Source organism: Balaenoptera physalus (assembly GCF_965194825.1).
Source record: "Balaenoptera physalus genome assembly, chromosome: 11".
In the NCBI taxonomy this organism is placed as follows: Eukaryota; Metazoa; Chordata; class Mammalia; order Artiodactyla; family Balaenopteridae; genus Balaenoptera; species Balaenoptera physalus.
In genome coordinates, this window is record NC_138896.1 from 25919173 (window position 1) to 25941755 (window position 22583).

General features: G+C 41.6%; 1 protein-coding gene across 18 annotated transcripts in view; it reads left to right on the forward strand.

Moving 5' to 3' along the window:
* Positions 1 to 22583, forward strand: part of PKHD1 (PKHD1 ciliary IPT domain containing fibrocystin/polyductin) — a 439380-nt gene that overhangs the window by 81618 nt on the left and 335179 nt on the right. For all 18 annotated transcript variants that reach the window (XM_082411613.1, XM_082411609.1, XM_082411612.1 and 15 more), the window contains one exon: positions 6783 to 6933. In XM_082411613.1, coding sequence (XP_082267739.1) covers positions 6783 to 6933 — 151 coding nt within the window. The remainder of the gene's footprint in view (positions 1 to 6782; positions 6934 to 22583) is intronic.

The window sequence follows — 22583 nt, forward strand, 5'->3', positions numbered from 1 at the left end:
TATCATAAATGTGTGTTGAATTTTGTCGAAAGTTTTTCTGCATCTATTGAGATGATCATATAGTTTTTCTCCTTCAATTTGTTAATATGGTTTATCACATTGATTGATTTGCGTATATTGAAGAATCCTTGCATCCCTGGGATAAACCCTACTTGATCATGGTGTATGATCCTTTTAATGTGCTGTGGTATTCTGTTTGCTGGTATTTTGTTGAGGATTTTTGCATCTATGTTCATCAGTGATATTGGCCTGTAGTTTTCTTTCTTTGTGACATCTTTGTCTGGTTTTGGTATCAGGGTGATGGTGGCCTCATTGAATGAGTTTGGTGGTTTTCCTCCCTCTGCTATATTTTGGAAGATTTTGAGAAGGATGGGTGTTAGCTCTTCTCTAAATGTTTGATAGAATTCTCCTGTGAAGCCATCTGGTCCTGGGCTTTTGTTTGTTGGAAGATTTTTAATCATAGTCTTAATTTCAGTGCTTGTGATTGGTCCGTTTATATTTTCTATTTCTTCCTGGTTCAGTCTCCGAAGGTTGTGCCTTTCTAAGAATTTGTCCATTTCTTCCAGGTTGTCCATTTTATTGGCATATAGTTGCTTGTAGTAATCTCTCATGATCCTTTGTATTTCTGCAGTGTTAGTTGTTACTTCTCCTTTTTCATTTCTAATTCTATTGATTTGAGTCTTCTCCTTTTTTTTCTTGATGCATCTGGCTAATGGTTTATTAATTTTGTTTATCTTCTCAAAGAACCAGCTTTTAGTTTTATTGATCTTTGCTATTGTTTTCTTCATATCTTTTTCATTTATTAATTCTTCATACTTTGATCCAGCAATTTTACTTCCGGGATTTTAAGAAAACAGTTGGAAATATGTAACATTTATGAAGAACTATAGTCTTCAAAGCTTTAGATATATTAACAAAAACAGTTGAAATGAAGTAAGCGTTTAGTAATAAAGAATGAATCCAAGTGATAATATACTAAGAACCTTGAAAAACCATGGTGTAGAATATTTAACCAAAGAAGGAAATGCTTACAATATACTGAGGAGTGAAAGGTACAGGTCACAAAATAGTGCATCAGTGAAATCCTGATGGTGTTTATAGTACATGTACGTGTGTCGCACAACAGGTGATTGGGAAAAACACTGGAAGGATGTATTCTAAAATGCTGATAGTGCCTAACCCTAGGGGGCTGGAGGACTGATCATATTTGTTTTCTTCATTGAGTTTTTATGTAATTTTTTCAGTGAACATGTACTAATTTAATAACCAGAAAACACAATATAAATTATACAAGGGGTGCTAGGAATATCATGTGCTAAATGGCTTACCTTGGTTCCTCTTAAGATTGTGCTTGTGAACCCAGAGAACTACTTTCCAGGATCTTTGCAAAGAACCCATTTCCATTGAATGGTTTACCCCCCTGCCAGCCACTACCACTATGGATTTGATGTCATTTGGCAAAGACAGACATTTGTATCTGTGGCAAATATATGCCCAGTTTGTCCATCCATCCATCCATCCATCCATCCAGTAGTTATCAAGTGTTTATTATGTTCCAGGTACTATACCAGGAGCTGGTGACTCAATGGTGAATGAGATGCAAAGTCCCTGTCCTTAAGAGTAGAGGAGGAGGCCAGACAATAAACAAGATGATCACATGTTATGATAAGGGCTATAAAGTGATAAAAAACAATGGAGGCTGCTTTTTAAAAATTTTTTAATTTCATTTTTTGTTACTGTTATTTTTTAAATTGCAGTATAGTTGATTTACAGTGTTGTATTAGTTTCAGGTGTACAGCAAAGTGATTCAGTTATACAAATATATTTTATATATATATATATATATATACACATATATATATATATATATATATATATATATACACATATATATATATATATATATATATATATATATATACACATATATATATATGTTCTTTTTCAGATTCTTTTCCCTTTTAGATTATTACAAGATACTGAGTATAGTTCCCTGTGCTACACAGTAGGTAGTGATATCAAATGATATTTGTCTTTCTCTGTTGGGCTTACTTCACTTAGTATGATAATCTCTAGGTCCATCTATGTTGCTACAAATGGCATTATTTCATTCTTTTTTATGGTTGGGTAATATTCCACTGTGTGTGTGTGTGTGTGTGTGTGTGTGTGTGTGTGTGTGTGTATGTGTATATATCTCACATCTTCTTTATCCATTCATCTGTCAATGGACATTTAGGTTGCTTCCATGTCTTGGCTATTGTAAATAGTGCTGCAATGAACACTGGAGTGCATGTATCTTTTTTTTTTTTCCCCCCAAGGGAAAGATACTCATTTATTTATTTTTATATTTTTTTACATTTTTTTTGAATTTTATTTTACTTATATTTTTATACAGCAGGTTCTTATTAGTTATCCATTTTATACATATTAGTGTATATATGTCAATCCCAATCTCCCAATTCATCCCACCCCCACCCCCACCCCCCCTGGAGTGCATGTATCTTTTCGAATTATAGTTTTCTCTAGATATATGCCCAGGTGTGGGATCACTGGATCGGCTCAGAGGAGGTTTCTCTGAAGGAGTGCCTTTTAAGCTGAGCTAAAGACAAGTGTCATTATGGAGAGTCAGGTAGTGGGGGCAGCAAGTGCAAAGGACCCATCAAGTTTCATGAACTGTCAGAGGTCAGAAGGGCAGGAGTAGGGTAAGAAGGAGGAAAAGTGGCTCAAGAAGAGCTCGGGGAGGTATTAAGGCCTCAAAGACCATAGTAAGGAGTTTGGATTCTATTCTAAGAACAGACTAAGTATCTTTCTAAAGTCACACAGTCAAGCCCCTGCAGTATCAGGGCTGGAACCCAAGGCTTCTGACTCACAGTGTACTCAGCATGATGCTGTACTATCGGCATCAGTAACAGAGCCTTGGCCGGGCTGTGTGGGTCCAGGAGATTTGAGACATAGGAAGCAATTTCAGGCTAAGTGAGGGAGACAGAATGACGGCATGTGTTTTTACTGCCTACCATAGAGAGTGCATCCAAGGAGAATATCTGCTTACTTTTGGATATGATTGGACCGACTGAAAGAGCAATAGATTGGGACTCAGGAAACTTAGGTTCTAGAACTCTCTCTGCCACCATTTGGACCAAATATTCTTACTACATTCCCTCAAAATAAATACTTGTGTGCATGTGTGTGTGCGTGCACATCCGTATCATCTATATCTGTGTATTTCTCTAGGTACATATATGTCTATAGTTAAATCTGGCCAACTGTGCTCCTTAATTTGTAGGATGATTGTGGAAGAAAACATGACATAGTAATTATTAAGAAACTTTGAAATTTTGCAAATGTTAGTCCATTTTTGACATCCTGGTGTCTCTGCTCATCTTGATGATGGCTTTTTAATGAAAAAAATGTCTAGTCATATAATCAGGGCCAAAAAAGAAAAGAAATATGAGCTAAAGGTTGTGAACAAGTCTAAGCCAGCAGAAAAGGATTTTAACTCTTTCAGAGCAAAAAGAACATGATTTGTTTTCACTTTCTTCTTTTATTGGGAAGCAGGGCACACAGGGTGGGAAGCAGCCTGGAAACACAGGACAATGCAAGGCAGAGTCAGGGATGCCATGGTGGCCAGGCCTACGCCCGACATCACAGAGGTGGGAAGGAGGTGGACCCTTCTATACCATGGTCACTAGTCTTTCCTGGGAAGATCAGTGATCCCACTGTGACATCTGCTTCTTCTGTCGTGTGCCTACGAATGCAGGGAACAGACTGTCTCCTCCAGGAACGGCCTGGAAAGCCACAGCGACCCTTGTTACAGCATCGACAGATATCAGCAGGGTCTTCTACTGGGGGACCAGCTGTTAGAGGACTTGCTGAAGAAACAGGCTTTGTTTAATTTTTTCAGGACTCGGTCAGCTGGAGTGACCTTCCAATGGCAGGTGATATATACTGTGTTTCTGGAGTCACTAGCAAAATGGAACAATCCACTGTGAACTGGTGGGCATTGCTACAGGCAGATGAAAAGAGGGCAGGGTGACTTACCTCATTTTACCCTAACCTTTGCTGATGAAGAACCTAGAAAGGGCAGAAGAAGTCTTGTTAGGAGGTGGAAGCCCATGATCAAGAAAGGTTGTAAAGGTCACTCCTTCCCTTGAGTTCAAGTCAGTATCTTAGATCATCATATAGTGAGTATAAAAAACCTGCTCATATGAGTGAAGATCCATAGTTGGAAATGAACATGAGAGGGGAGCACAGAACAGAGAGAGGTGACAGGCAAATATTCTTTCCCTTGCCTAAGAAGCAAAAAAAGGGAATTCTGGAAAGGCAGACAACTAAGTTTACATTATCCCTGACAAAATTCCAGAATAAATTATTAATCAGATGGCTTGTGAGCCTTCAGAAATGGGAGTAGCAATCTGGGAACCGATTCACAAGGAACGAGATGGTGTGGAACACCAACTTCATTTCCTTTCTGATGGCTTTATAAGAGATTTATGATGGCAATGGTGATGGAGAGCTTCTTAAACTATTTTAGCAACCCTCCTACCCCCCGCCCCCCAGTAGCAAAAGAAAGGTTCTAGCTGCAAAGCCCAAGGTACCCTATCACAGCATCAAGTTGAAGTCAGGTGTTTTATTTGAAAAGTCCATGTGAATTTTGCATTCTACTTCATCATATTTCCATAGCTATCTAAATATTACATTTTAATTTGAAAGTTAAATTACTTTGCATTGCTTTTCTGAATCTTTGCATGCAACTGACACTCCAGGAGCAAATGCCATGTTTATCCTGTGGCTTTGTCTACCCCTGGACGATGGCTCAGCTAAATGGATGTGTAGCTACATTACAGGCTCAGATTCAAAATGTATTTGAGCAGTGGGTCCACATCAGTGAGACGACCCGTAACAACAATGAGTGTAAATTCCCACATCGACATTTCAACAATAATACCACCTATATCACTACCACCTAAAACTATAACAAGAACTGACTTTATCGGACACTTCCTTGCACCAGATTCTGGACAGGTCATTTTGTAGGCTTCATTTTGCTCCATCCCCCAAACACCTCTTTAAAAGAGGGTCTTTATGATTAGTAACTTCATTTTATAAACGTGGAAAACAAAGCTTAGAGAGTCATGTCTTCAACAATGTCAGATGGATGGTAAATATCTGCTTGGGGATTCGAATCTAGCTGGTTGGCTTTCAAGCCTCACTTCTGCATTATAATGCTTCTCAGAAAATCGGCTGAACAAATGCAGCGTGGTGAAATCCTCAGGTAATTGTGGCTCTGAGACTTTGAGTTCACCACCATCTTAATTTAAGCTTAGGGGCTACAAAACGAACACAGTATTAGGTGCCATGGTGGGGAGGGCTTCGATAAAGGGAGACCACAGCCTCAATGGTCAGCCAAACCGGGCTGCACAATATTAACATATTGACAATCTACAGTAGGTCTAGAAGACAGTGAGTATGGAAGTCATGTTTTGGGTGGATATGGAGCTGGGAATGTTTTAGCATGAAGACGAGATGAAGTAGATGTGATAGTTATTCTGCTCATTATTTCTAGCAAAGTGTGGGAGAAACCATTTCGACATTGATTTGAAAAAAGATGTTCTAGTTGGACATGAGTTATAGTTTCTCAAGCAGTGACCTTTTTCCCTTTTCATCACCAATCCTTGTCTTCCCGTGGGATATGCCAACTTCGTGGTGATGTCCCATCAGCATCTCAAAACTTGCGAGTACTGCTCTAGGAGATGGGACCCCTTGGATTCTCATCTCGGAGTTGCCTTATTTTTGTGTTTGACTTTATGCAAATCCCCAGATCTCTTTCAGTTACATTTTTTATGCCTCTACCTAATTTACCGGCTGAAATGAGATCATACATATGAAACTGTTAAAAAGTGTAAAACATCATGCATTATTATAACTAATAATCTTGGAGCTAGTTGCAATAATGCCTAAAGCCAGGATTATTCTTGAGTAAATATCACACCTGTTGGGGGCCATACCCTGCAAACTCCATGCTCTCCTCTCCTCTGGACCACATATTTTTAGACATTCAGTAATGCTACACTGCAGTTTTTCATTTTAAATCCAGTCTGGTTTCTCTCCTTAAAGCAAGAGGACTTTTAAAGCAAGTGGCTGGTAGTATAAGTGGCACATATATCGAATCTCCTTAGTCTGGGAGGTTAAGTAAGTTTAATTAATTTACTAAGTTAATGTTCCACTGCTAGCAACAGAGCCTCATTGCCATCAGCTGGGGAGAGGGAATTGAAAGCCTAAATGAGCTCATTTTTTCACAGTTGGAATTAGGGACCAGTTAGCCAGTCGTGTGGGTTTTCCAATTTCTCCATCTGCCCTGGGGGGATTCAGGCAATTCACTCCCCCATCACTGAGTGTAAGAACAGGAAGAGGGAAGGGGAAAAGAAAAAAAAAATTTTTTCCCAACATTTGCTTCCATTTTTGGAACTGGAAGTATTATCTGTGCATTGCTTCTTTGGTTGGGTTTGGAGAAGCTTTTGCTAATGTTCCTGATAGAGCTGGAAAAGAGAAAGGCCTCAGTGAAAGATATTTACCATGTGCATTTTCATTGCAGGGTGTGCAGATAAAGGGAAAACAAATAAACAATAAAAGAATGGAAACAAAATTACAGAAATTTGCAAAATTTGACAAATGGTGGCCTGTAGTTGCCACAAGCTAATGGCTTGCAATGATTAATAAGAGTAAAAATAATTGCATTTCATTAAGATTGATGACACCCCATTTAACCTCCCCTCTCGTTTCAGCCCTAAAGTGGAAAGAGATGAAGTTCTCATCTATAATAGCTCCTGTACCATTACCATGGAAACTGAGGCAAAGATGGAGTGTGAGACGCCTAATCAGCCAATTACCGCCAAGATTACTGAGATACAGAAAAGCTGGGGCCAGAACACTCAGGTATAATCAAATCTTTTTTACAGACTGATTCAAACAGCTCAAATTAAATTTGTAATATTGTGTACATTAAAAAAACAATTTAGCCCAAATGGCAGCGATATATAATATTAAATGCTCTCAAACTTTGAGGAGCTGGTCTAATGCACAGCATCTGAATTCATAGTTAACTATGGTTAATCATATATTTTCTCAAAAATAAATGAGTGCTGCCTGGGCTCTTTTAAAGCAAATTCTGAACAGATAATCTCAGCATTTTGTCCTGCTTTCCGTGAGCATGTTTGAAAGAAGCTCTCAGTGGTTTATTTCTCCATGAAATAAATGGCCTACAATTTAACCAGGCCCTTCTGGAAGGTTTCCAAATCACTCAGCCATCCTCAGTTGGTGGGATGGCAGTGTCTCCTGGTCCATCCCGTTCATCTCTGTGCCAAGTAGAGCAGAGTGGAAACTTCTACTTCTGAGGGGATGCCGTGGAAATTAGGACCGAATAGGGAAAAGGTCTGCAGGATCATCTGGTCCAGCCTCCCTACCTCACCCATCCATTTTTAAATCATCTTAGCCACCCCTCCAAGTGGGTTTTGTAAGAATGTGTCCTTAAAAGTCCCTTGTGGGAGATTCCACAGCCTCCCAGGGAATTTTCGAAAATTGAAATCAGAGGCAAAGGGCTCTTTGGAAATGTATCAGATAATCTTTTACAACTCTCCAGGCTTCTCATGGTACACAGATAAAAAATAATATTTATTGAGCACCTACTCCCTTAGGTGTCTTTCTCTTTATGAAAGCGATCCTCAGATCTCCCTCTTTTGTCTCTTTTATTGGAACAAACGTTTATTGAGCGCCTATTAAGTGCCACACGCTATCGGAGACCCTCACATGAATGCTGCTCCGATGAAACCTTTGCAATCCCAAACTGTACCTCCTGGTTTCGCGAGGCCTGTTTTTCTATAACTTTTAGGCTGGTGCTGAAAAAACATGCAGTTACAAATAACGTGATTTTTCTGTCCTTTCTAAGCTGTTCCCTGTCTGCCTTTCCATCCCCCCCCTCCCCCGGGGTCTCCCTGTCCATCCTATTACCTCCCAGGCTTTTCACACCCCTTTCCCAAACCTTCAGGTTGTTGCACAGGGCTGTTGCTTCTTCCTTCATTGTGTCCCCCCCTGCCAAATTCACCTCTTCCTTTCAGTGTACTGATAGCTTTAATTCTTTATCTGGAGCACTATGGTCCCCTAATCACAGCCTCCTCTGCATGCCCGTGCCCCTTCTCAGCAGTTGGCTGGCAGTGATGTCTCAAAGGTTTACTGTAGTGAGCGAGGCTGCTGAATTAGCATCAAATTGTAGAAAGAGAGCTGTGGGCTGAAGACTAGCTGTGGGACACTGAGCATTCTTTAAGGCTTTCCGGGCTTCAGTTTCCACCTGGGGAATAATAAGCTGGGTTGTTAGGGTGCACATCTGAGCAAATGCCGGTGACAGGGAGGGAGAGGCAGGTAGCACAGGGGTTAGGGGTGGGCTTTGAGCTGGACTGCTGGGACTGGAATACATCAGTTGCTCCCTGGGGGACTTCAGGCAACTTAGCCTCTCTGTGCATCAGTTTTCTCATCTGTAAAGTGGGGAGAATAATGGTACCCCACCCCCCCAAGTAGGGTTGGTATGAGGATTCTAGCATGTGAGCCGCTGTGAACTGCACCTCACACACAGTAAATGTCCAATGTTGGTTGCTCTTGTCCATGCTCATTTGCTAGTCTCAGTGCTAGAAAATGATACAGGATCATTTCTCCGTAGTGCTTGCTGCTTTGACCAGATCATTGCACTTCTTAGATTTCATTGAATTTCCCATCATCTCAAAGACTAATTTTGAGGTTTTTGGGGGCCTTAAATGTCTGTCATCTTTAAATGTTTATACAGCATGTATTTATTGAGTTCCAATCATGTTCAAGGTCCTCTACTATGAAAGAGAAAAAAAAAATGTGGAAAGAGACCCCACTTTAGGGGACAGTAGGGAAGACAGGTCGTGTATGGAGGTAGGTGAGGTTCAAAGAAGGACATGAAGAGTCAGTTCATCACAGTTGGATGTAATGTTGGACACCATCTGACCAGTGCCTCAGCAAGGGATGAGTTAACTGAGGTCCATAAAGAGAGGTGACCTGATAAATGACACAGCTGTAATTTGGTATCATAACCCATGCAGCCATAAGTCATTGTGGAGGAAATAAGCCAATTAATCTTTAGGAACCAGAGGGGCATGTGTCTAAACCTACTAGGCTAATGTCAGTGCCTAGGAAACTCCAGTCCTGGGGTGTATGGTTGTCCCATAGATGTTGGGAAGCCTGGGGACCTTAGGTACACAATTGCCTTTTCTGGGCCTGGGAAGAACCAACACTACCAGGTGCTTTATCAGGACTAGAGTTCTGGTCTCTAGGTCCAAGTATTATGTGAGAACCTTGGAACACTAGTTCCATAAAATGTTAATAAGTATTCTGGGATAAAAGTGTTCTAAACTCAAATACATTTATGAAAGTTGGGTTAAATATATATATATAAAACATATATATATATGTTTATTGAGAGCATTCAGTATGTGAATATATAATGTAAAATTCTAGGAGAGGGCTGTAGTGTGGAGTATTACCTGAACTTGTTTGTCCACAGAGCCCTTTATTCCCAGAATTTCTTTGGGGGCTGGTATCCGTCCTGCTGCCCTCACTTTGGGAACTGTTGCCCATGCCATGCTCTTCCCCCTACCCTAGAGTGGAGGGTCAGAGGTGGGAAAGGTTACCTTCAGATGGGGCAGTCAACTGAAGGTAAGTAGGTAGCATTTGTATTATGCCAGGAAGGATGGGCAGGGTTCAGGCAGGTGGGGATGCAGAGGAAAGGTATTTTTGGTGGCGAAACCAGGATGCACAAGGCACTGAGGCAAGAACCCACAGGAATAGTGTGAAGAGCATGGTGTACATGAAGGGGACTAGTGAGTCGTAGGTTTGGAAAGATGGGCTAGGATGAGATTGTGATGGCAGGTTCAGCGTTTTGTCCTTTAATTCATCAGGTGACAAGTAGTCCTCAAGGAGTTACTGCAAGATCCCAGGCGTGCTTTAGTCACACTGGTCTGGTAGCTAGGTGTGGGATGCCCTGGGAAACCGAGGGGAGATGGGTGAGAGGTAATCGAAGGAGGGAAGTGGCAGAGGGAGTGGAGGGTAGGGGGCACATGCAATAGTCAGCACTCGATAACTTGTGTTCAGCAAAGTGTTCAGAGAGATTGAAAATTCAGTGTGGGAGGTGGGAAAATTATGGGTCAGTTTTCCCAGTGGTCTTTTCAGATATTTGAAGTATATCTATATATCTATATCTATATATCCATGCTCTTGATTCCAGAATTGTAATCTCCAGCCCAGAACTGTTTCCTGAACTTTCGATTCCAGGACTTCATTGCCTCCTGGCATCTTCACTTGGATACCGAAATGGCATCTCAAGTCTAACAGGTTCTGAGTTGAACTCCTGATCTCCACTGCTGCTCTCCCCTAGCGCCTCTTCCCCCCACCATAGTCCTGAACTGAGTTGATGGCAGCTTTTCAGTTGCTCAGGCCGTGGAGACATCCTTGATCTTCCGAATCCCATGTCAGACCCATCAGGAAATTCTGTTGTCTGTACCTTTCATCTGACTGCTTTGTAACAAGTCTACGGCTGTCACCTCCGCCATCATCTACTGATGATTACAGAGCTGGTCTCCCTGCCTCTCCCTCTGCCTCCCCTTTCAGTCTATTCTAATGGAGCCCCAGTGACCCTTTCCAAATATGTCAGGTAATTACACTCCTCTCAAAACCTTTCCGTGGCTCCCAAATTCTCTCTCAATAAAAACAAGTTCTTACACTTATCTAAAGGGCCATTCTCTGCACCAGCTTCCCACCTCCAACTCCTCTTTGGCTTCACCTCTTGTTTCTGTCACCTGTACCTGGTCTGTCCAGGCCCAGCAGCTCCCTGCTGTTCCTGGAACACGCCAGGCTCACTTCCACACTGAAACTTTTGCATCTGCTCTTCCTTCTGCTTAAAATACTGTCTCCTCCTTAAAATACTGTCTTCTGCTTAAAATACTGTCTCTTTTTCTTTTTTAAATTGAAGTATAGTTGATTTACAATATTGTGTTAGTTTCAGGTGTACAGCAAAGTGATTTGGTTATACACACACACACACATATATATGTGTATATATATATATATATATTCTTTTTCAGATTCTTTTCCATTATAGGTTATTACAAGATAATATAGTTCCCCATAAATCCTTGTTATTTATCTATTTTATATATAGTAGTGTGTATCTGCGAATCCCAAACTCCTGATTTATCCTTCTCCCTCCCCCCTTCCCCTTTGGTAACCATAAGTTTGTTTTCTATGTCTGTGAGTCTGTTTCTGTTTTGTAAACAAGTTCATTTGTGTTATTTTTTAGATTCCACATATAAGTGGTATTTGTCGATGGACATTTAGGTTGCTTCCATGTCTTGGCTATTGTGAATAGTGCTGCTGTGAACGTTGGGGTGCATGTGTCTTTTCAAATTTGAGTTTCATCTTTTCCAGATATATGCCTAGGAGCGGGGTCACTGGATCATATGGCAACTCTACTATTTTTAGTTTTTAAGGAACCTCCATACTGTTCTCCATAGTGGCTGCACCAATTTACATTCCCACCAACAGTGTAGAAGTGTTCCTCCATTCTCCATACCCTCTTCAGCATTTATTATTTGTAGACTTTTTGATGATAGCCATTCTGACTGGTGTGAGGTGATACCTCATTGTAGTTTTGATTTGTGTTTCTCTAATAATTAGCAATGTTGAGCATCTTTCCCCATCCCTTTTCAAGTACAACCCTCTGTTTTAACTTTTTGCTGAAGTGTTACTTCCTCAATGAAGTCTACTTTTACCACGCTACTTAAAGTTACAACCCAGTGCTGTTCACTCCATATATCATACCTACAATTTTCCTTAGTCTGTTTTATTTTTTCCATAGTCCTTATCACCTGCTAATATATTATGTAAGATACTAATTTATTATGTTTATTGTTTTGCATCTGACTTTTCTTGCTAGAACATGATCTCCAGGAAGGCAGAAATGTTTACCTGCTTTGTTTGCTGGTGTATCCCAACTGCCTAGAACAGAGCCTGAATCAGTTGTACAAATGAACAATTTAGAAATACAAATAAAGGCAGTTAAAAGAAGCCTTCTCACATGTTGCTTCTCCAATTCCATCCCCTGAAGATTCTATCTGAAAGGAGACACACACACACACTCACACACACTGATGTACATACACTCATTTGCACACAAAGATGTTATTGAGTCATTAATATTGTTCTTCAACTTGTATTTTTAAAAAACCTATTGACACTCTAGGGTATCAGCTCCTTGAAAAGAAGAATTTTGTTTTGTCACTGCTGTTTCCCAAAGCTTAGAACTATGCCTAATACACAGCAGATCCTGTTAAAAATTATTGAATGGACAAATGGATTTATGAATGAGTGAATGCATCATGGTCATCTTTCCATTTTAGCACAGGTGCATTTGTCTCTTCTTCAGAAGACATTGATTATACCTACTATGTATCGCCGTGGTACATGAAACAAGAGAAAAGATATTGGAAAAAGCAAAAATCTAAGAGTGCTGGAAAACACAGTAAGGTGCCATAAGACAGCCAGAGGTTTTGAGGGATTTCTGAAGGATAAAGAGTGGATTGGGTTGGATGGGTAGAGAAATCACAGCAGAATAAACACAATGCAAAGCCAGTTTAGAGAAAATGGATAGAAAGAGTCAGCTATACTTTTCAATGGAGCTCCAGGAGAAATTCCAAACTTGAGAGTCATATAGGGCAGATATCAGGGTAACTGAAGAAAGGATTGCTTGGGAGAACTACTAGGGCCATTTCCCTTCCTTTTCCCTCTCCCTTTCTTTTTCTCTGTCCCTGTGTACTCAGAGTGGTGGCTCTGTGGCTCTCAAGACAAAGTCTTAAGAGCAGCTCACAAAGCAAAAAGGGGATTATTTGCTTGGGGACAGGAGATGGGTACGGTCCTTTGTGAGTATTAGGGTCTTTGTTAAACTTGGCCAAACCCAAGGCAACTCTGAAACTCCAGGACAGACTCAGGGAAAGAAGGAAGAAAAGGGCAGGGAAAGCAGCGTTCTCCTCATTTCTGCCTTGAAGGAATCCCTTTACTTTCCCTCCACTCATCCAGATGTTTCACCTAGCAATTTCAGTTGTGATAACTTGAAGAGGTTTCTCTGAACATCTGATCTGCCATATCAGTGGAAAAAGAAGTTGGAAACAGTGCTATTAAAGTTATCTGGGAGATGATTTTAAACCTAGAATCCTATACCCTGTCAAATACTATTTGGAACAGAAACAGAATGAAGACATGTATGCTATACAAAATTCAGAACGTTTATCACCGCCGTGCACGCTCTGAAAAATCACATGCTCTGGCAAACCATAAAATGAATCCAAGGATGAAGATGATATGAGAAACAAGAAACAGTAATGAACAAAGAACCTGAAAATAGCAAAACCGGAGTAAAAATTGTTGAAAATATGGCTGTGAAGCTTAACGTAGTTAACAATGAACTCTTAGCCAAACTGAGGCAGGGACCTCCTGTTTCAAGTAGATATAATAAAAGGAGGACAAGAAACAGAGACATAAACCTCCCTTTTTGATAAAATGAGATTTTTGTAGCACATGCCCAGCATTATGTGAAGATGGAAAGTATATGGGAGAATGCGGATGACTTCATGGGGAGGAGGAAAGCCAAAATTAAGTTCCTGCAAAGGGACGTTTAGATAAAAAGCAAGGCAGTTTGCTCTACTGGGCCCTAGAAGAGCTTTGGATTTAGAGAAATTTAGGTACCAGGAAACGGTCATGAGGCAGGAAGGGGTTGTTTGAAATCCTCAATAAAGAGTGTCTAGAGCCCAGGACCTTGCTATTGGTGCACCCAAGCAGACATCTCTTTCCTACTCCTTCCTCCAGGAAGCAGGGGCATAATTTACGGACAGATTGTATTAATTAGGTGCCTGATATCAAGCACGGGGGAGGAGGGGATGGAGAATCTCGAAGATGACTGGAAGATCTGGTTACTCTTTTAAGAGGTCAACCTCCCCCGACCCCGCACGAAATTCTGTCCTTTGCCCCCAGCTCCAGCATCCTGGCAATTCATGTTCTATTCTTTCCAGAAAGGAGACTAAAAGATACTTTTCTGGAGCAATTAAACCAGAGTAAAGACCCACAGATTTGGACATTTGGAAGCCTCATGTCATCCCGCTTATACAGATCGTCCACTTAGATTTTTACTGCGTTGCTCTTAAATGTGAATGGACAGACTTCTGGTTTTGGCCACGAGAGAGTGATGATTTTAGGCTTACCCTCCTGCTGTACACAACTGTGAAACTAGTTGGAATATATTTCAGGCTTTGGATAATAGATGGCACAAGGCTGTGATCCTTGAGAGAAGGGAAACACACAAGGAGAGCAGCTTTCTGTCTGGGAACACTATTCCAGGGAAAGAGACCTCAGGCAGAGAGAAGCAGTCTCCCTGGGGGGAGCCATCGGAGGCTGGGGCTCAGGGTTGCTTATGTAGGTAGGAGGTATGGAAATGGAAGAGGAGGTAGGAAGGATAGGGAAATATTTAATGAGATAATGGCCAAAATTTTTTCAAATTTGATGAAAAATACAATCCCATAGATCCAAAAAGCTTAATGAATCCAAATCAGAGGAAACATTAAGAGATCCATTATTGGAGTTTTCAATAATGTTGAGATTTCAGTCCTAAGTTAATATTTAGAAACAATGCAATTCCAATAAAACAACCCAACTTTATTTTTTGGTAGCAGTTTCCAGGCCGATTAAAAATTTCTATGGAAATGTAATGAATAGCCAAATCTACCTTTAAAAAGAAGAACAAACTTTGATGACTTACTCTGCCCAATTTCAATTCTACTATAAAGCTATGGTAGTCAGTAGGAGTTCCAAGCAAGATCTCATTTGAAAGAAGGTTTCTGTTGCTAAAAGTATCTTTGAAAACTCTTGCTGCAGTGTCGTGGAAGCCAGGGGAGGGGAGAGATTGAAGGAAGGGGTGATGAGGCACATCAAAAGGTAATGTGATCAGAAGGTCCTTAGTGATGCTTGAGGCTGCAGGACAGTATTGTTGGGGAGGAAAACCAGATTTTGAGGGGTTAAGGAATAAGTGAGTGGTGAGTAAATGTAGGCAGCTGATACAGATCACAAGTAGGAAGGGAAAGGAGGGATGCAGATAAGTATCGTGGTGGGCAGCCAGCCCCTTCCTTGTGCCCATACTCACTACCTCACTATCATTGGCGCTAGGGATGGTTTCTTATGTTAAAGGTGCTGTGATTCAAGCTGGCGTCTTCAAGGATGTTACTTGATTTGACAAGACCAAGTCTCTGCAGGTCTCTCACTCTATTCATTCTTCTACTGACTACAAACTAGCTTTCACGCCCCTGATCCTTGGCTGTTAAAAAAGCAAAACCCCACTGCTTAATTTAATCCCTACTTTCTGTTTAAGGAGATTCTCCTAGAAAATTGGTGCAATACAGTGATGCAACAAATTTTACATTTTCTTTATAATGTGTATAGCTAGTTAGAGGCTAATTTGAAACTACTTTCTATTCCCTAATTGATTTTGTTTCTTGTATTACTGAAATCCCCAAACACTTTTTGACTTTTGTTTTCTCTCCTTTCCTTTCTTCTCCTTTTGGTTTTTTTCTTTCCTTTTCTTTTTCTTTCTTTTCTCCCTTCTCCTTTTCCCTTCCCCTCCCCTCACTTTCTTCCCCTCTCCTCTTTTCCTTTTTCTTCTTTTCTCTCCCTTTTTCCTTTTCTTCCCTTTAAACCACCTCTTTTATTCAGTGTTTGTCTTCAGGGGTGTGTGCCTTTGGAGGGAGATGCTTTTGGAAGCAGGGCTGAGCTGGTCGTTAAGCCTAAGTGCCTAACAGTTAAGTGCTAGTCACCTCCCAAGATGAACGGATATTTAACTGATTTTCCAGAACTGTATCTTTTAACTAAGAACGTACAGCAGCTCTGCAGTTAGTTCCCTCTGTGGTAGTCTCCTCCACTATCCAGTTCTCATCTGTTTTGAGCCCTAGGAAGCTTGGCACACTCCCACCCCTTTTTGAAGTGTGATGGGCCACGTCACTTGCTTAGCATGTGGGTAGAAACCCTTCATGTCTAGGGCTCGACTCTCCAGCCCTCTCTTTTCCTTTGCCGTGATGACTAAATGGTCCAGAGTGTGGTGTCAGCTTATAGAGGACAGCTATTCCATCCTGGAGACTTGCCAACATTTGTAGTGGAGTTTGTGTTGTGCCCATGAGGATTTGGGGTTGTTTTTTACTGCACGTCATCTAGCCAGTCCTAGCTATAGACTAATGACCCCATCTAACCTTTAGCCTGGTGGCTGATTCACTGCATTCCACATGATGCCTTTAATTCTTCTCTGTGAGTCCACATGGAATGATGTCCTGGTTTATGTTCTTGGTGCAGGGATGACAAGCTGGACTATGAGATGGGACCATTAGGCAGAACTTATGGCCTGATGGGAGTTAGCGGGGTAAAGCCAGTCTCCTTACCAGACTCTGGATTCCCACTTTCCTCCCCCTTCATTGATGGTGTGCTTCCATTCTCACCCTGATGCCCTGAAGATCCTCTGTGGAATTTTCTAGTGCCGAGAAATTAATCATCTTCTTTTGCAGTGTTGTTGCAAACTGTGGGAGTTTGGGGGGAGATGTGGCTATTTCTGGTATCTCTACCTGTGCTGAATCTCTGTTTATTTCCTCCTAAGAATCACTCTGGAACATTATGTACGAAGAAAGTTTGTTCCAACAGAGCATATATTTATACTGTAGTCTATATGCATATCCATAGCCCTGTAGAATCTATGTATAGGCGTTTTTCCATTACACTTAGGATCTTTCATTTCGTTCTTTAAATTTTTTTAAAAAAATCTTATTATGAAGATTTCAATCACAAGGGAAAAAGAACACGGCTCAAGTAGACTTAATAAAGTGTCTCACAGAATGGCTCATGGGACAGAAAAGCTCAGTCAGGAGTCATAGGCATGGCCTGACTCAATAGTTCCGTGCTCACTCATGAGATGGCTCTTTCCATGTCTCTGCCCTGCCTTCCGTGGGGTCAGATTCAACCTAAGGCTGCCTCCTCTGTGGGCAAAAGATGGTTGCCAGTAGCACCCAGGGCTACTTGCTCCCCTATCTACATTGCATGTGAATAAAGGGGTATTTTATGGGCATGGTTTCAGAAGGAGGAAGTTTCTTTTCCAGAAGCCCTCAACAAATGTCTCTTCATGACTCATTGGTCCAAACCGAGTCATTGTACGTGAACATACTGCCTTGTGCTCAGGGTGATAGGATTTGCTGGCTGTTTTTGGCCAGTTATTGCGGACCTTGGAATAGAGTCAATCCCAGCCCCCAGCACCTGGGTGAGAATATGACAGCAGTGATGCCTGGAAGGAAAATCTTAGGGCTACTGATGAAGGGAAACTGAGGAATAGACATTGGAAGGTCAGCCAACACTTGACCATAATGGCTTCACTTTTGTCTTTATGGCTCTAAACTAAGGCCTCTTCCTCTGATTCTCCTCACTGGTCCTTTGTGATAATCTAAGGCATTGCTGTTGCATGGAATTTTGATGGGGGTGAGAACAAGGTGCCAATAAGGGATTTGGCTAAGTGAAAAGGAAACAAAGAGTTTGGTAAACCTCCCTTAGAATTCCATAGAGTGTTTGCTTTAAGAAACAAACAAATAAACAAGCAAATGAGAAAGCATCATGACTACATAAAACACACATACCTTCAGTAGCCTGCAGGACCTCAAAACCAGTTATGTGTTTCTTTTGTGATGTGCATCTTCCTGATTCAAAATGACAGTAGTCGTTTTTATGATGTACCAGCTCCCAAAGGGGATGGCTCAACATTCAGTTCTAACCTTCTTCTAACAACAAAGAAAAGAGCAATCTAGGGAAAGAAATGGTCTGTTATAGTGTTTGTTTCTCATAATGGGTCTTCCAAATGCTTGGCAAATATTAATTAATCCTCCCAGCGTCCCTGTGTAATGAATACCTATATATACACGGGGTGGAGTAGACAGAGTCAACTGACCAAGGCCCCTCCATGAATTAATGTCAAAAGCAAGGACCTAGACTGTTAGGCTCACGGCTCCAGTACCAGTCACTTGAAAGCACTGCCATTTAACTTCTTTACTTCCCAGAGGGGAAAAGTATGCATGGCCAAGCAGAAGCAAGTATATTTTGTTCTGTTTCTGCTTGACACCAATGAGTATGCATTGGACACCACATGATGACTTTTACTAAGAAAGCGAGCAAATACAGCAATATGGCCAGCAGAGAGGGCAAGGTACTTTTACACTGGGAAAATAAGATTATTGTCCTCAACCCTTCTCAAATATCATTTACAGATCACTCTCAGGGTGCCAGCCTTTTTTTTTTTTTTTGGCCACGCCGCACAGCATGCGAGATCTTAGTTCCCTGACCAGGGATCAAACCTGTGCTCCCTGCAGTGGAAGTGTGGAGTCTTAACCACTGGACTGCCAGGGAAATCCCAGGGTGCCAGCCATTGTATTAGTCCCTGTACAGGATGGTCAGATGGTTGTTCTGAAAGATGACAGAAGACTTTGAAACTATGAAGGGCTTGGATAAAATAATTCGGTAAACTTTGAAAGGGTTGGGTTAATCCTACAGATGAATAACCCCTACCGTGTGGAATGTTCTCTTCAATAGGGGAGATATAAAAACCCCAATAACTGTAGTATAAGCAAAATGTAATAAATGGGATAATAAAGGTATTCATATTTTACTATGGAAAATCAGTGAAGGCCAAGAAATCTTCTGGATGGAAAAATCATTACCTACAAATTCCCTGGAAGGTGTGTCATTTTATCTGGGCCTAAATTTATGAGGATTTGAAGGATAAGGGGAGATAAGGAGAAAATGTATACTAGTGAAGAGATGAGTGTTACAGAATCCCAGAAGTGGGGAAACATGGTTTTTATATAAGTAATTGTATTTGGCTGGAGTGCAAAGTTTGAAAGGAATTAATGGGGAAGGGAGTCACTGGAAATAAAGGTTGGGAAACATAAGCCGTCTTGAGTGTCAAACTAAGGAGTGTGGATTTAATCCAGGAGAAAATGTAAGGCTGTTTGAGGCTTTGTAAATTTCATAGCTGCCACTTTGTCTCATGAAATATCCCTTAGGGCTGGTATCAGAGTCAGAACCGCTGGCTGAAGTGTGGCCCGACGCCAGGTTAGTACTGACAGCTCAGATGCAAGTGGATACAGGGCAGTGCTGAGGCAGGAACCCAGGAAAGGAGGCATCAGAAAGCTGCAGCTGAGAGAGGGTTGAGGATGGGTGTGCTGAAGGTAATATGGGGAGACACCCCATGTCTCGTTGAGGGACAGGAAAGCACAGGTGATTCTGTGCTGTGAGTTACAGAGAGGCAACGGTAACCGGTAGCGGTTGGTCTGAGAGTGGATGACCTGGGTCCTACCTCCCAGCTTGGGTGTCACCTACCTGTGTGATTCTAGAGGGCAAGTCCTTGGGAGAACCTCAGTTTCTCCATCTGTAACGAGCAATGGGACCAATGCAGCATCTTCCAAGGTGGCTTCTGTGGACAATTAGTAACAAAGAATGGCCCATTAGAAAAAAAGGTCTGGGGTCAAATAAGTTTGGGAAACGCTGCAGACTCACTCACGAAGTCCACATTAAGGGGAAGGTAGTTTCATTCTGTTGAACTCAGCTTTTCCCAAACCTCTCTGCTCACAAGAATCGTACTTATTTCTTGCTTCCATGCAATACCCATTGGCTGCCTGGGGAACATTTTGGGAAATTTTGGACTAGATCATTTTCAGGAAAGGTCCCATCCTCACATTCTCTGATCCTGTGTCACCTCTGAAGGTTTCTTCTCAGTCTAGGATTTTACAAATCCAAAGGAAGTTTTCTCCTCCAGTCTGATGGAGGGAATTTTCCTACCTATACTATAGGATTGACTATCATCCCCCAAGTCAACTTTCTCTCAGAGTTGAGGCAAGGAGTTCTTTAAAAGTGTTTTTGAAAGTGCTTTGAGATCCTTAAGGAAGGAGATCCCTGGTGGATTCATCATATGACTTCATTAGAAACGTTGTATGCTAAGGAGCCTTCGACTTCACCTTCTAGTTTGGAATCATCATATTTCTAACGTACTCTATTAAGCAGGAAAGAGTTGAGGGATTATTTTTTTCTTCTCTTTTTTGCATCTGTATATAATGTAATTTAACCTAGCAAAAAAGACACTGATTGTCCCACAGGACTTAATTAACTCCCAGCTTCATGGTGAGCTGCAGAAATAATAAGAAAAGGAAAAGTTCGGGTGTTCCATACCTGTCCACTTCCACCTCTGGTGCATAATGAGATGTCAGGAGTGGTGACACTGATGAGATGTGTAAAACGTGCTGATTGCAGGAGGCGGCGAGCTGCCAGCTTGGCTCCTGGGAACGCTGGCCAGGCTGGAGGAACCGCAGACCCAGGGAGCAGTAGTTTTCTTCAGATGACAATTTCCAGCATCCTCCCCGCCCTGCCACCTGAATGGTGGTTTTGCTAACCTTTAGCTCTGTCTTCTGCACCCTGGTCGGAGGTTATGACAATTGTCACAGGACAGGTGCCATGTTTATTAAGCTGCCTGTAGCAAATCTGGACGGGTAGTGCAGGATTCTACCAGCCAGCCCTCGGGGGAGCCCATTAAGAAATCGCAGGGCTAATAAAAATCATGCTGGATAAAATTGCAATCCTCTGGTGCCACTCTATGATGGGTTGAATCTGGTTTTAAATTTTAATGGGGGCAGAGACTGAAGGTTTGAATTGGGACCCTTGTCCCAGCAGCCCTGAAAGTTGTACCTTCTTAATCCAGAGTTAGAAGAGTGCAGGGAGAGGACAGGCTTGCTTCTGTCTTTGTGCGAGGCTTCTGCACATTTGAGATAGGAATTCATTAATGTTTCTTACACGTTAACAATGGAAAAGACTCATGGAAGGAAGCCTCACTCTGCTATGTGGCATGAAATCTGGGCTACAGTTCACATCCTCTAGCCTCACATTGATTGAAGCCTTCAGCAACCAGGCCTTGAGGGGGCCTTGAAAACGCATGGGGAACAATTCCCAGTTCCTCGGCTCGGTAAAATTGTTATAAAACTGTCCTGTACTGGTAGCTTCTTGAAAAGGAGATTGTGTAGTTCTCTTGCAGAGCCATTCCAGCATTGAAATTCATCTTCACATTGTACCCCCTCCAATCCAGGGGCCACAGCCTCAGAAGGTGATTCTTCATTCCTTTGCTGAATCCCTTCTGCTCACAGAATTCATCACTTCATCTGGATAAATCTATGGTTTTCAAACATTAAAATGGAACAACCAAGTGTATACTTGCTGTTTTGGGAAGACTGAGGAAAATGGAAGGAAAAACATAATAGGGTATTTCAGTAGTAGATATGATACCATCTAGGGAAGTATATTCTGTATTTTCCCAGAAAGAAACACTGCTATTACTAAGGGAAGGAGGTAACATTGGCTGAATAGTGACTTCTTCTTGGGGACTGAGTGAAGCCCTTTACTTGAACTTCCCGTTCAACCCTCAGAATAGAGCTCTGACGTGATTACTATTATCATTTACAATTTTTTTTTTTTTTTTTTGTCTGCGCCGTGCAGCATGCGACATCTTAGTTCCCCAACCAGGGATTGAACCCATTCCCCTTGCATTGAGAGTGCAGAGTCTTAACCACTGGACCACCAGGGAAGTCCCTATCATCTCCAATTTACAGATCCATAAAGGCTCAGAGAGGTTCAGTAGCTTGTTTCAGGACCCACAGCAGGTAAGTGGCAGAGCAGGGACTCAAAGACAGAAGAATTCCAGAGCCTGTATTGTTATTAAAATAGTAATTTTAATAACAACAGAATAATCATTTAGCAATATTACTAAATTAATAATTTTCTTTGGAAAAAAGCTTTCAAAGAAGAAGAAAGGAAACCTGTTCTCTTTTATAAACAATTCCAAAATAAGTATGTGAAGTTACAATATAAATTTGTGGAAGTAGATCTCTGGGTAGTGGAGAAAGTACAAGTATATGAAAATTTACCTCCGGAGCTTCAACCTCAGCTAGGGGCATGAGTCTAGCTGTGCTCCCTCACCCACCACAGCCCCTTCAGCCCCTGCCTTCTTGTGGGCACTGTCCTACCACTTGTGTTCTAGGTCCTTCCAGCGAGATTTTCTGCTTCCTCTACCCTTCTGCTCTGCCAGTGATTTCAGTGGACGTGCCCGTGTGTGGATGTGTGCTCATTTATGCCGGTGGGGTAGCAATTTGCAGTCTGAGGCTTGATATTCATAACTGTAGGAACTCTATAGGAATAAAGTTTTGTTGGATGAATACATGAGTGAGCATCATTAAAGCTGATGGTCACCAGATGGAAATCAGGTCTCAAAACTTTCATTGTGAAGCTTTTAGAAACTGTTATTGAGACTGGAGACATTGGGAAAGACAGAAGCGTCATACTCTTACCAAAGAAATAAGTTGTACAAAGGGAGATTTACTCAGAAAGGCCTTCCATTTACAGAGGAAGGCATCTGG